General features: G+C 44.9%; 1 protein-coding gene across 15 annotated transcripts in view; it reads right to left on the bottom strand.

Moving 5' to 3' along the window:
• Window positions 1-11,489, bottom strand: part of Bent (projectin protein bent) — a 94,491-nt gene extending 83,002 nt beyond the window's left edge. For 3 of the 15 annotated variants that reach the window (XM_076424929.1, XM_076424930.1, XM_076424934.1), the window contains exons 1-3: window positions 11,018-11,481; window positions 2,514-3,104; window positions 2,156-2,177 (exon numbers count right to left, since the gene is read on the bottom strand). In XM_076424929.1, the coding sequence (XP_076281044.1) occupies window positions 2,156-2,177; window positions 2,514-2,826 (335 nt within the window). In that variant the 5' untranslated portion in view covers window positions 2,827-3,104; window positions 11,018-11,481. Of the gene's footprint in view, window positions 1-2,155; window positions 2,178-2,513; window positions 3,105-11,017 lie in introns of all 15 variants that reach the window. The other 12 variants (XM_076424926.1, XM_076424925.1, XM_076424924.1 and 9 more) reach the window with 8 other exon arrangements.
• Between the last annotated feature and the right edge of the window lie 671 nt (window positions 11,490-12,160).

Below are 12,160 nucleotides of genomic sequence, written 5' to 3'. Positions count from 1 at the left end.
CGAGAATAACATTTAGTATGTTTCTGTGTCGCCCCATGTCTCGTTTGTTCCGAGCAGATCGGGGAAAATAAAGAAACGGGAGGAAAGATCGTTCGGAACGGTGAGACGAGCACGATCGCGCGAGAGGAGAGCACAGAGGCGAGCCTAACTTTAGCGAAGAAGTAGGCTGCAGCTGTTTCCTCTGACTCTGTTCACCCTTTTCACTCTGTTGGTCGTGTGATCGGCCGATTCGCTCGATCATCATATCGAGAGCGAGTTTCGAGCGGACGATTTTTGTCGTGTTCGCCAAAGCGATTTTCGCGACGGAGAGCAGCTAATATTCGGAAGCGGTGAGAATGCGTCGAAGGCTCGCGTTACTTTTAGAAATTCACGGGAATCACGTCTGTCGATCCGCGCCGAAAATACAACGTCTCGTCGCGATGGCCCCCGGAGAACCAACTTTCGACCCAATTCCTGCTGCTTCAGCACGAAACTTCACGAATCCGAAACGAAGCAGCGAAACAGACTTCAACATGGCGCCTCTAGCCGTGGATCGTTTCCATTCCACTTTCAAATTATTCAAACTCGAAAATATTCCATGTCTTTCAAGTTGACGAGACCTCCATGAATTTATACGGACTTGTATGTGTACAATAAATACGAATTTTCTTTTCCTTTCAGGAAATTATGAACTACACCGAAGTTCTAGTATAGTGCAAGGGGTTAAATGTGCCACAACTGCCTCGGGAACATTTCAATTAATTCGATAATGGAACTCGACGTTCGTGGACTTCTTCCAACCTCTATAGGAGATACGTCCCTCATAGATAGAAAGCAAGGGGGATGATTCAGTAATACCGAATTGTTCGAATGAAATTTGTGCGATTTCAGCTGCCTTTTGATTTTTGTTGGAGATCTGCATTTAGAGAAAAGTGGGGTGCGTTCAATGCCAACAAAATAATAGAAGAATCGATTAATCAGTCTTCGAGATTATTGAAAGTTTGCTTTCTATTTCGCGGAGAGTGGATTGATCGAGCGAATCAGCGACTCTGTAAGTTTCCATTCGATTTTGCGTGGGTCTTTCCGCGCGAATCTTGCGAAAGTACCGCGGAAAATCGCGTGTGCCCTGAATCGTACGGCCGGCGAGGCGATTAGGGATGAAAATAGAAAAGGAGTGGTTCCCGATGCTATTTCGAAGCGGGCCAGTCAGCCCCGTGTATGCGTGGGCAGAAGAAGAAAATTGAACGATCAGAGCCAGCTTAGAAGAGGCTTAGGCGGTGGTGTCGTTGCTGTTATCGGACGCGCGCTAACTATCTCTTTCTCTCTCCTTCATTTCTAGCGCTCTTTCTCGAGCGCACGTGAACGCGCCCAAGAATAGCGAGCATTCCGCGACGGTTATTTTTGTCCAACCGCATTTGACGTGCACCTAAACATTATCGACGAAACCACTCGTTGCGCCTGTAACACGCTCGACCTGCGTCTCTAGCGGATGAAAACGGTCACTCGTCGCTCGAAAGTTTGCCGAACAATCTGGGACGCGACTGACACACTCCGAGTAACCCTTTGACTATGTATCACACCTATCAACAGTTAATGAAAAGAATGTTTATTAAAATAGAGTCTAAAATCACTTTGAAATGTTTGATTAGACTGTCTGTGCTTTATCCGTAATCCCCATAAACTTTTGCGAGCTTCTTAGTCGGTATACTTTTTATTTATATTATTATTTTATTATCGATCCGCAGTCAAAGGGCTAAAATCGTTAAAAAAACAAACAAATGTGAACACACACAGTGAAAACGTTAGCAATGGGAGCAACCGCGACTCACCCTCGCCTACTAGGTTCCTCCGCAGCTAAAAAGCAACAACAGAAAAGAAGCGTAATGATAAAGCGAGCCAAACGTAAAATCGCGGTAAATCAAAATGTCGTAAGCGTATACCCTTGGACCTTCGATTGTCCCTTGACTTTAAATATTTTTCAAGTTTAATTAGAACATATCCTGTTCTTTCGCTAGCATCTATAGTTCGTAGAAGAACGGTCAAGTCGTTCCACTTCAATCCGTAAGAAATGGGTAGACAATGGGTGGTCCAAGGGTTAAGGATTAGCAGAAAATAATAAAAATCGAGCCGAGAGAAGCGACAAACGATTGAAATGTTCCGAGAACGACGGACTTACTTCTCCCTAGGCTCGTCGACAGCTGTAAAACAACGAAATTTCGTTTCAATTCTGTTTCTGGACTCGCACGAAAAGAAATGCTGTTTGTCGATAAGCAATTAAATAAATAAACAAATTCGATGAAAGTTTTAAACAAGTTCGTTGCATGTGAACTGCTAAATCCTGATTCGGGCCGACGACTGTGGTGTTCGAAACCGAAACGGAAACCGGAAGGGTCAAGACCGCGTCATCTATAATAAGATCGATTCTTCCAAGTACGACAGCATTGCATAACGGGGTCGTTTAGGATGAAAAAAAAGGGTGGTGGGGGACACGGTTGTACCTAAATTAGACCGGTAGTCAAGTGCAAGGTACTCACGGCTGAAATTAAGGTTAATCGAAGCCGCGACCTCTCCCATTTTGTTCTTGGCCTTGACCTTGTAGAGTCCCGCGTCCGTCTCGATGACGTCGTCCAATTCCAGGACGACCAGGAACTTGTTGGTCCCGACGCTCTGCATTTTGAAGTTTGTCCTGCCATCGGGGCTCAGCTCTGTCTCGCCTCGGAACCATGATATCTCCGGTTTAGGTAAGCTGACTAACTGACACTCGAAGATCAAACGGTTCCCGTCGTCCTCCTGCCTGAGCTGCGGCTTCTGGGTGAAGCTCGGCGCGAAATCGTCGGCGACCCCCATGGCGACGGGTCGCCTTCGCACCTGATTCCCCCTTTACCGCGAAATCTCACGGGGTGCCGAGCCACCCTCCTCCCCCTCTGGATCGAGAGAGCCCTTCCTACGGGACACACCTCCTCTTCTTCTCTCTTGTTTCGTTGCTGCGAGCCGAACCGATCCGGGACTCCTCGAGATTGGTTCAAACGGCACCGACCCGCGGCACCATCCAACCTCTCGTTCTTCGCCTCGATCCTGAGGATCGCGATCAAGCCTCCTCTTTCGATTTGGAGTCCTCCTTCGATCTAAAAGATAGAATAACTTTTATCAGTTTCCGTTCATTCTCCCAGAATTTTTCTGTGTGTTGGCAGCTCGAAAGTTGACACAGAGGCGGTCCCAAATAATCTGAAAGAACTCTCGAGATTTGGAGTTCTTTTATTTTTTTTTTAACGTGATTATAATATTTGAGACCAATCACAGAGTGTGCCAACTCTCAAAGATATGTGTTGTGTTAGTCTAATCGTTATCGTTCATTCGCTTAGACTGTAGATCTTCCAGCAATTTCTACATTTTATGGCTTACTTTATCGAAAACAGGATGAGGAACAAATTCAATTTATCAATTACAAAATTCCTTGTGACAAGCATACGGTAGAGATGTGAGTAAAATTTCTGTTTGACTCCGTAATCAATGCAAGCAATTTTTATTTTGTCCAATAATCGATTTTTACCGATGTCGAGATCGACGGATCAATTGATCATGAACAATGCTTTGAGTTTGGCTCAACTATGCAGCTCTTGGAGAGGGAAAATACTCGCGGTATTATTGTTGGAATTAATTGAATGCGAATAACGAAATTTCGCGTGAGAAGCGCGGTTCGCCAGGAGGGTTGGCGATTCGCGGTTCGTTGTTTCGGAATGCAAAACAAAGATACACGGTCGAGCGTGTTTGGCAGCGTCGATTACGTAACGGTGTCGAATTACGGAAAGTTTAGAGCAACGGACGACTCTGTCCTCGGCTTTTCTGTATCAATTTTAGTCGGTTCTCCCGAGGAGAGGAGAGAAGAGCGAGAAATGAGACGAGCTTCGCTCACCGGTCTCTCTCACGGTCGTTAACGGGCCCGCGTCGCTGAATAGAAGATTAATCGCCCGAGAGATTAAGAAGTCGGGGCTAGATACGCGGTTAGCTTCTCTCGTTTCCAAATCGCAGGGCTGCGCGGGCCAAATTATTATATTTCCTCGCGTTACATCCAAATCCGAGAAATGATATATCGCCTCTTACACATTCAAAATAGAACCTTTATGTAATTCGAACTGGACGCGTTTCCTGCTACACGAAAACCAGCGGATTCTACTCGAATCTACTTCTTCTTACAATCGCGACCTTTCTACAAGCAATTTTTCTTTAGGATCTTCCACACATGAAAATCAATTTTTACTACAATCTATTAAGCACGTTGTCTCGTCTATTATTTGTATTATTAAGTAACTTGTTTCGAATTTGTGTGAGTTTTATGAGCATTGGCGTACAAAAAGCTGGAGAGGGAAAACTAAAACGAACAAATTCTCCAACGACGAATTACGTTCATAACTAGTAAAAATATGAAAAGATCAACGTGAAAATAAACCGAGTCAATTTCTGAAATTGGCAGTTCGCGCAAAGATTCGCACGTGTACAGTGTCCACGCAAGCATAAGCCGTATTGTGTTCGTAGAATCATCACAGGATACAGCAATGCTACAGCTTATGCGACATGAAGGGGCTCGAGATGATATCGAAAGCGACAGGCGACAGACAAGATGTCGCGGGGAACAATAGACGAACGATGGAAGCGACCTGAGCGTGGCGAGCGGTGGATTTTCGTGGAATCCGAGACTCCAAGCATATTTTCCAAGACGTCCAAGGTCGCAGAATGACGCAACACCTCTATTATTAATGCGGCTCTTGGCTCGAAAATAGGTGGACCAGTTATCTTGGTAATCGGTTATTATGTTTGGCATCTAACCGTAGGAACCTAGACATTTAGGTCGCGATACAAGTCGCGAGTCAAACAGGTGCGAGGAGAGAAGGGTGCGCTTAAGGGCTGAAGGGATCGCCAGCTGCAGCTTCACCTGCGATTCGACCGACACGGAGTTGTGCTAATTTAACTACATTGTAATTGAATTACATTGTATTTTATATACACTGTATTTTAATTACATTGTAATTGCATTAATTCGAACCTTTCACTTTGAATTCAATTGTTAATTATGCAAATCATGAGTGTAATCGAAATACAATATAGTATAAATTATTCAATGTGCACGTTACTCTCTTAATGTGAAAAATATTCACATCCGCAGACAACTCAATTATTATGTTTATGTTTATGAACATGTTTTCTTATGCGATAAGATGTTTGAACAAAGAGTGTTCATTAAAACAAATGCAATGTGATTGAATTACTTTGTAATTATAATTCGTGAAGTAATTCAATTGTAATTCAACAGAACCCTGGACTGATTTTGGACCGTTCTGGGATTAAATGAGCAACGCGAGTCGACGGAATTTCATAGAATTTGAGTCGTCTCGAAAGAAGGAGTCGCCCCTCATTCTCGGGAAAAGCGTAATGTTCGTTGAGTCAGGAAAGATCAAAGGAATCGATTTTCGATCGAGACCGGTTGGTGCATCGCGCGATGCGCTCCGATGGGCCGCCGCAGAGACGCAAGGCAGAACGAATGGGCGAAGTGTTACAACGTCACGGTAAGACTTGGCAGCGAGCCCTAAAGCATTCCCGAGATTGCTGCGCTTCGTAACAACCGTTCTCATTCTATCCCTTCTATCTCCCCTCGTTTCGTTTTCATTTTCGTCCGATTCCGCTAATTTCAAGCGCGCCGCCTCGCCTCGCAGCGTCGTACCGATCTAACTAAACCGGTTCAGACGTTTCGTCCGCGCGAATAATTATTTCCGGCCGATTTCCTCCAACCGAACGAAAGGAAATCGCCGGAATCGAATAAAGTATGTTTTCCTCAAAATGCAATAATTCTAATAAGTTGATCAAGCTTCGACTATTCATGTTTGTCACGAATGCATAAAATCCGTAGTAGCATCAAATCGGCTAAAATGGAATCCAATTAATCGCGAAACTAACTTCACCCGCCTACAACTTGCAGAAGTTATTTGAGATATCTCTTCTGATCGTTGATCTCTGCAGAAAATTACAAAACTGGCGATCGAACAGGTACACGCATTTTAATTGTCGCTCTTAAGATGTAATCGATGTTATTCTTGGCTCGAGAGACCAGCTAATTTACGACAATGCTGACATTTTCATACTAAATGTGACAGAGAATGAATGAAATCGTGTCGGTCTGAGAAACATCGTGTCAGCCGATTTCTATTGAACTGTGTCTCGTGTCTGATGCGTTGGATCAACAAATCGCCAAATCAATGAGAGAGAATTTTCAGAACAAGGCGTCTAGGAGACGAAGAAACCCTCGAGTGATCTATTTGGAGAGATTGTCGAATGATATCGCGATCTATCGAGAGGCGATCAGGGTCGACGACCTCGATTTTCGGTGGGCCTTTCCAAACAGCGAGTTCCTTGCTCTTTGTTCGAGATATACTTTTGACAGGAGGGTCCGTGTGTGCCAAGTGAACAAGGGAATGACCGAAGATCGAAAGGGACATGCTTGTAGAGAACGCTAGATCTCGATATTTTAACCCCTTGCACTGTAACATCGCGTGATACACGTGAGCAGTAGACCGTAGTAGATCTTTATGCACCATAAAAATTTTCTTCATCGATTAAAAGGTACTGGAATTATTGTTTCTACTGTCGAAAAGTACAGCGACCTATTTTCGTTATAAATGAATAAAATCTGGAAATTTAAACAGGAATAAAATTCTATTTCCTTTTTCTCCTAGAGAATAACAGAAAATGGAATTGATCGCTTTTCTGAGTCAAGACCCATTCCCAAAATTTAACCAGACGCGTAGTAAACTCTATGATCTGAATTTCGAAGCGGGCGTGATTTACGAATCTTGAATATTTCGATCGAAAATAGATCGGATAAACAAGGTCTAGATTGGAAACGGAGATTAGGTTATTCGAAGCTGCAACGGGCTGCTTTTACCGCCTCAATCATCAAATCAAACGACGATGAGATCGCCCCGTCCTCATAGCCTAGATAGATCGCCCGACGGAGTTAACGATGGCCGCGTTTCGATTCGATGGAAACTTTGGCAATCACCTAGATCGGAGGTCGCGGTTGCTCGCCATAAAAATAGTTTGTTGTTCCACCGAACACGCATTCTTGTGAATCGGAAACTCGGTGACTCGAGCGTGTGCTCCCTGGCAGGGAAACGACTCGGAATCAGCTTCACGCTCTGTTTCGTCGTCGTGGGTCCAAGAAAAAGTGTGTTCTGCAGAAATCAAGGTACGGGGAGCATCGTGGGCGAAAATAGTGCTATTTAATCCAGCCATCCGCGCCTCTATTCACCGCTCGTCTCTCGAAATCAAAGACAACGTCCCCCGTTTTCGTTTTCACCCACTACACATTACAATACAAATTGTCAAGTTCGTATTCCGACCATATGTGCCCATAATTATGAAATTGATCCAAAGATATTAACCTTCAGTTACTCGCAGTCCACTTTCTACAATTATGTACATGAATTTTATATGACTCTAATATATAATAGATAAATTTTTATTGAACAAAATAACTACTTTAATGCAAATCAGATATTTTCCACTATAGTCGACAGCTTTTATTAGGCTTGAACCATTGCATTTAAAGTTTTGACGGTTCATTTTTCATAATATCGTAAAAAGTACATTGAATTAATTTAGTTTAAAATGATATTATGTGAAATATGACTGATAAGCTTTTTTTTTTCATTTTCACTTAGACCACTTTCATAATTATGGGCACATATTGAATGGCAGTGATCGATCTCAGAAGACAAGAAACGAAGATTGACAGTGTTAAGTGAGGGAGGAAAGTTAAAACGGTTGTTTGCGTCTCGTTCGTCGAGATACTTGAATTTTCGTCGAAGTTGTCGCATTCGTGTCGCGTCTGCACGAACGAAATACAGACGGACAGCAGGCCGGGGTGTTACTCTCGACGATCGTCGTGATAATTAACGGGCGAACAGGTGTTTCGCGCCAACGCTTGCACAGAGAGACGGACTCAATATTTTCGGCTAGCTGCGCGCCGCGACTTGGCATAATTTTATTGTCTTCTCGCGATGTAATGCATTCGATGACAAGCTGACCCAATAACAAGTAGCACAATGTACGTGCGGTTATAAAAAGAATGGAATGAATGGAACACCGTGTAGCAATGACGGGACGAAAATATCGTACGCGAAACGGTGCCGCCGGCGTTCTTTGCAGTGAAAACCGCGATCGACTTTTCCGTTCGATTCTCTCGAATTTTTCGCCAGATTCGACGATCATCGTCCAATACAACAAAGAGGGGATGAAACGAAGGAACGAAGGTTCTAGTCGATTCTCTGGCAATGAACGGATTCGCACAGAGGTTTATAACCCAAGAACAATTCGGATCCATCACGAGGCAATGATTCACGTCTCGAATTGCGGCGACGGGAAGAATATTAGGTCATCGGAGAGGCTAATGCCGAGATAAACTTACCGAGCGCACTATATCCGACCTACAAGTTATAATTATTAGTCGAGGCATGCGTTCCGGCGCACTCTTCGCCTGTCTATACTACTATTTTCACGGCATCACTCGCGTCCCGACGTCTATTTCCGTGGACTGACTCAAAGCCACGCTAACGCACGCGAGTCGACGCCACCGAAATCCTATATCGACGCGCCCGATTTATTCTCGAAGTCGACGAAAGCCTTTTCCTTACCGACGCGAGCATCGAATCCTCCTACCGACCGCCATTTTTCTATTTTCTTTCGTTCACCGCACCGTCGCGTTCCGATCAGAATTCTCCTGAACACCCAAGCATTCAATAATATCAAAGGAAAGCGGACGTAAAAGTTTAAGATTCAAATTGCTGTCGACGTTACGACTAATGCCTGTATTCTAACGTCATCTTCGACCGCCAAACGTCAAAGATCGTTCGATCTTAAAACTGGAAATCACGGTTTCTTTAATCGAATGACCCAGCGAAATGGTTGCGGTTAAAAAAAGACGGACGACACATCGAACCGGCGCGCGGCGATGATTCGACGATGACAGCCGCGGCCAGAAACAATAAATTAGTCATCCCTCGGTAATTTCGACAGGGTTTAACGATCAACAGGTGTATTTTACCGATTGGCTGACCGTGGATTCTATAAATATCGCAAAACTCAAGTACGACGAATGAAAGATCGCTCAGACATCCTGTCAGGGATTAAATATAAATATATGTAAATAAATAAATATATTACCACACGGGGTAAAAGTGAAATGTCAGTTTTAACCCCCATCCCTCACTCGTGTCACTTTCACACAGTTTTCCCGAAATAAGTTGCGCTGCTCTGTTATTTGTAGGTAAATTCGCCCGAGACTTCGTGGCTTTTATAAACTCATCAATTTGAATTAAAAAAACATCGAAAAATAATTGTCTACCTGGTTATTCCGTCGATCTTTTGCTACTGCGTCAATTTGACACCGAGGGACAGTTCGCGAAATGAGGGACGGATGAGGGTTAATGAACTTTCAGTTCCAAATCTCATCTAATACTCCTTGGACATACACGAAAGCCCTAGTCTCTGTTCTGTGAGAACGATCGTTTACGTTCGTTCGAAGCGAGCCGTGCGATATACAGGTGATTTGCAAATATAAGTAAACAAAGACAGATGAATAACACTGTCTAGTTGATGTTTCTTTTCAGAAAAGATCGAGTTGCTGTATAGAACCGGCAGAAATAGGAACAGAAATTGAAATACGCCCTGTTGAACAGGAATCGGCAGACGCGTCTGACCATGGCTAACCACTTCTACTTGAGAACACTATAACGCGCTGTTATACTTATTTTTGCGTATTGTACCGAATTGTACCTTGCTGTATTGTATCGAAAACGTATTAAGCGCGAAACTTCATTATATACATAATGGAACTACTCCAGGTGAAAAAATCTTCGAGCGCAGTGTTAAAATCGCATCGTGATATAGGAGCAATCTTTGCACTGTGTTATAACGAAACCGTGTTTCCAGAGTACGGTGTGATAGAAAGATTGAGCGTACTTTCCATGCCTTGTGGAAACGATACTTGGAAGATTTGGCTAGGAGAGAGCATCGTAACGGGGACAAAATGGTGGCCGCGAGGGGGCATAATAGGTGAAAACGACGGGACGACGTGGTAACGAGTCGATCGAGCAAAACGCTCGGTGAAACAGGATGATAAATGGAGCCAGTCGTGGGAGACACGAGAGGGCAAAACCGAAGAAAACGTGCCCGACGACGACTACGAAAGACGAAGAGGAAGACGAAGACGGCGACGAAGACGAGGGCGACGAGGATGATCGAGGCGTCGTGTGGACGACCCGTTCCTCCTCCCGTTACGTCTTTCTAAAAATAAGTGGACTTCGAGCCTAGATACCTAGATAGCAGTCTACGAATAGTTCTTGGTGGTTGGTGGAGAGTCGCGTGGCGATTACTCACGGAACCGCCGTGGCATCGTCCGAACGATCGAGAAAGAGGAGTTCTTCAGATTTTCCAACGATCGCGACCACCTTGCCCTCCGCGCCATTGAACGTACTCCCGTGTCAAGGTCACCCTATCGAATGAAGCTTCGTCATCGAACACCATATCATCGGTCTCTCGATAATCCTCGATCGATCCCACTGTTTCGATCTTCTCGCTCACTATGCTCGGTCAACGAATCGCACGTGAACATCTACCTCTCGAAAACACTGAAGAAGTTACACTCTCTCTATCTCTCTTCTCACACTCGCTCTCTCTCTCTCGCTCTCGCTCTCTCTCTTTCTCTCTGTGTGTTAATTCCAGCTCGATAAGGATTGGACAACAAGATCTCCGGATCGGGTTCCCAGAGGATCGTAGCACACAGTTCGAAGCACTGCAGTTCGATGCACCAGAGATATTATGCACAACAACACGATCATCGCGGCGGTCATCACCGTGTCCCCGAGAAAACCCGAGCTCGCTCGTACTTGCACGCTTTCGCACCGTAATCGTTCGTTCTCTCGCTCAACCATCCAGCCAACGTGTGTGTGTATGTGTGTCAAACAGGGGGAGGTAGTGGAACACTTACTTGAGGCAGCTCCTTAGGTTATCCAAGGGAACGGAGGCTGATCACGATATAGAAATCCTAATCTCGCCCGCTCTTTCTCTCTGGGTCCTCGGGAGCTCGCGGCTCCTGCTCGACGAGATCCTCCCGCGCACTTTTTAATTCTCTTTGTCGGGGGACAATTGGAAAAAAAAAGAACTAGCGAATTGATTGTGTGTATTTCGGTCGTGTGTTCGTCGTCGTCACTGTGTGGTCGTCACTCCGTTTCCTACAGATTTATCCTGTTGTTTTCGGCCCTGTCTCCTGTCTACCCTTTTATACGGAGCGCCTATTGTGGCCGTCCCAGTCACCGGGGCCCCGCGCGCCAACTAACCGCACGAAATATCGTCCTGACACCTCGAGGCGGAGACTTACAGCCTCTGCGACGGCGCGGATTTGTCGGCCAATCGATGCTCGATACGTCAACCCCACCACACCGCTTTACACACCCACGCAGAGACGCCTTCCACTAGCGCAGAACACCACAGGACACACCACCCGAAAAGATCCTGCGCGGCGAGATCGTGAAACGCGTTACCAACGCATACACACCGTTTACCATTTTACGCACCGCTTTTCCCCCCACCACCACGCAACGCGACCCCCCCTTTTGCCACGCACGCTATTGAACTTGAAACCTTGTAATTAGTGGGGACGCGCAGATATTCCCTACTGATGAACTTGAAACACGCGCCGCGGAAATAACGATGCCCACCGTTCGGCAACTCCGGCCCTCGCGTGAACCATGATTCCATAGATAATTCTTCTTTCCCCCAGAGAATCGTGTTGTCGGGGATGTAAGACGTGGAGAAAAGTTTAGAGCTGGACGTAATTTAGTCGGAATTCTATGGAATTCTCATGGTAAATACAGAGTGAATCACGATTCGTGATCAGCTTAGACTACTTAGTTTTCGATCGGAAATTTTTTTAGCTAAAATAACATGATTATTGTCAAATTTCTTGTCAGCCCTTTTTCTCCAGAGTTATCAAGGTCATCTTCAATGTTTTATAGGTAAATCTACCATTTTTTACACCTATCCTTTAGAGGATGCTGAGATTCGGGACACCCGCTGCATAATTAATGCGTTGGCAGCCACATCATCGTATTGTATGCATTTGTTAAAAAAT

This window comes from Lasioglossum baleicum, chromosome 6 (assembly GCF_051020765.1).
Source record: "Lasioglossum baleicum chromosome 6, iyLasBale1, whole genome shotgun sequence".
Taxonomy (NCBI): Eukaryota; Metazoa; Arthropoda; class Insecta; order Hymenoptera; family Halictidae; genus Lasioglossum; species Lasioglossum baleicum.
The sequence above is the reverse complement of the archived record's forward strand: the minus strand, read 5'-3'. Positions and strand labels throughout refer to the sequence as shown.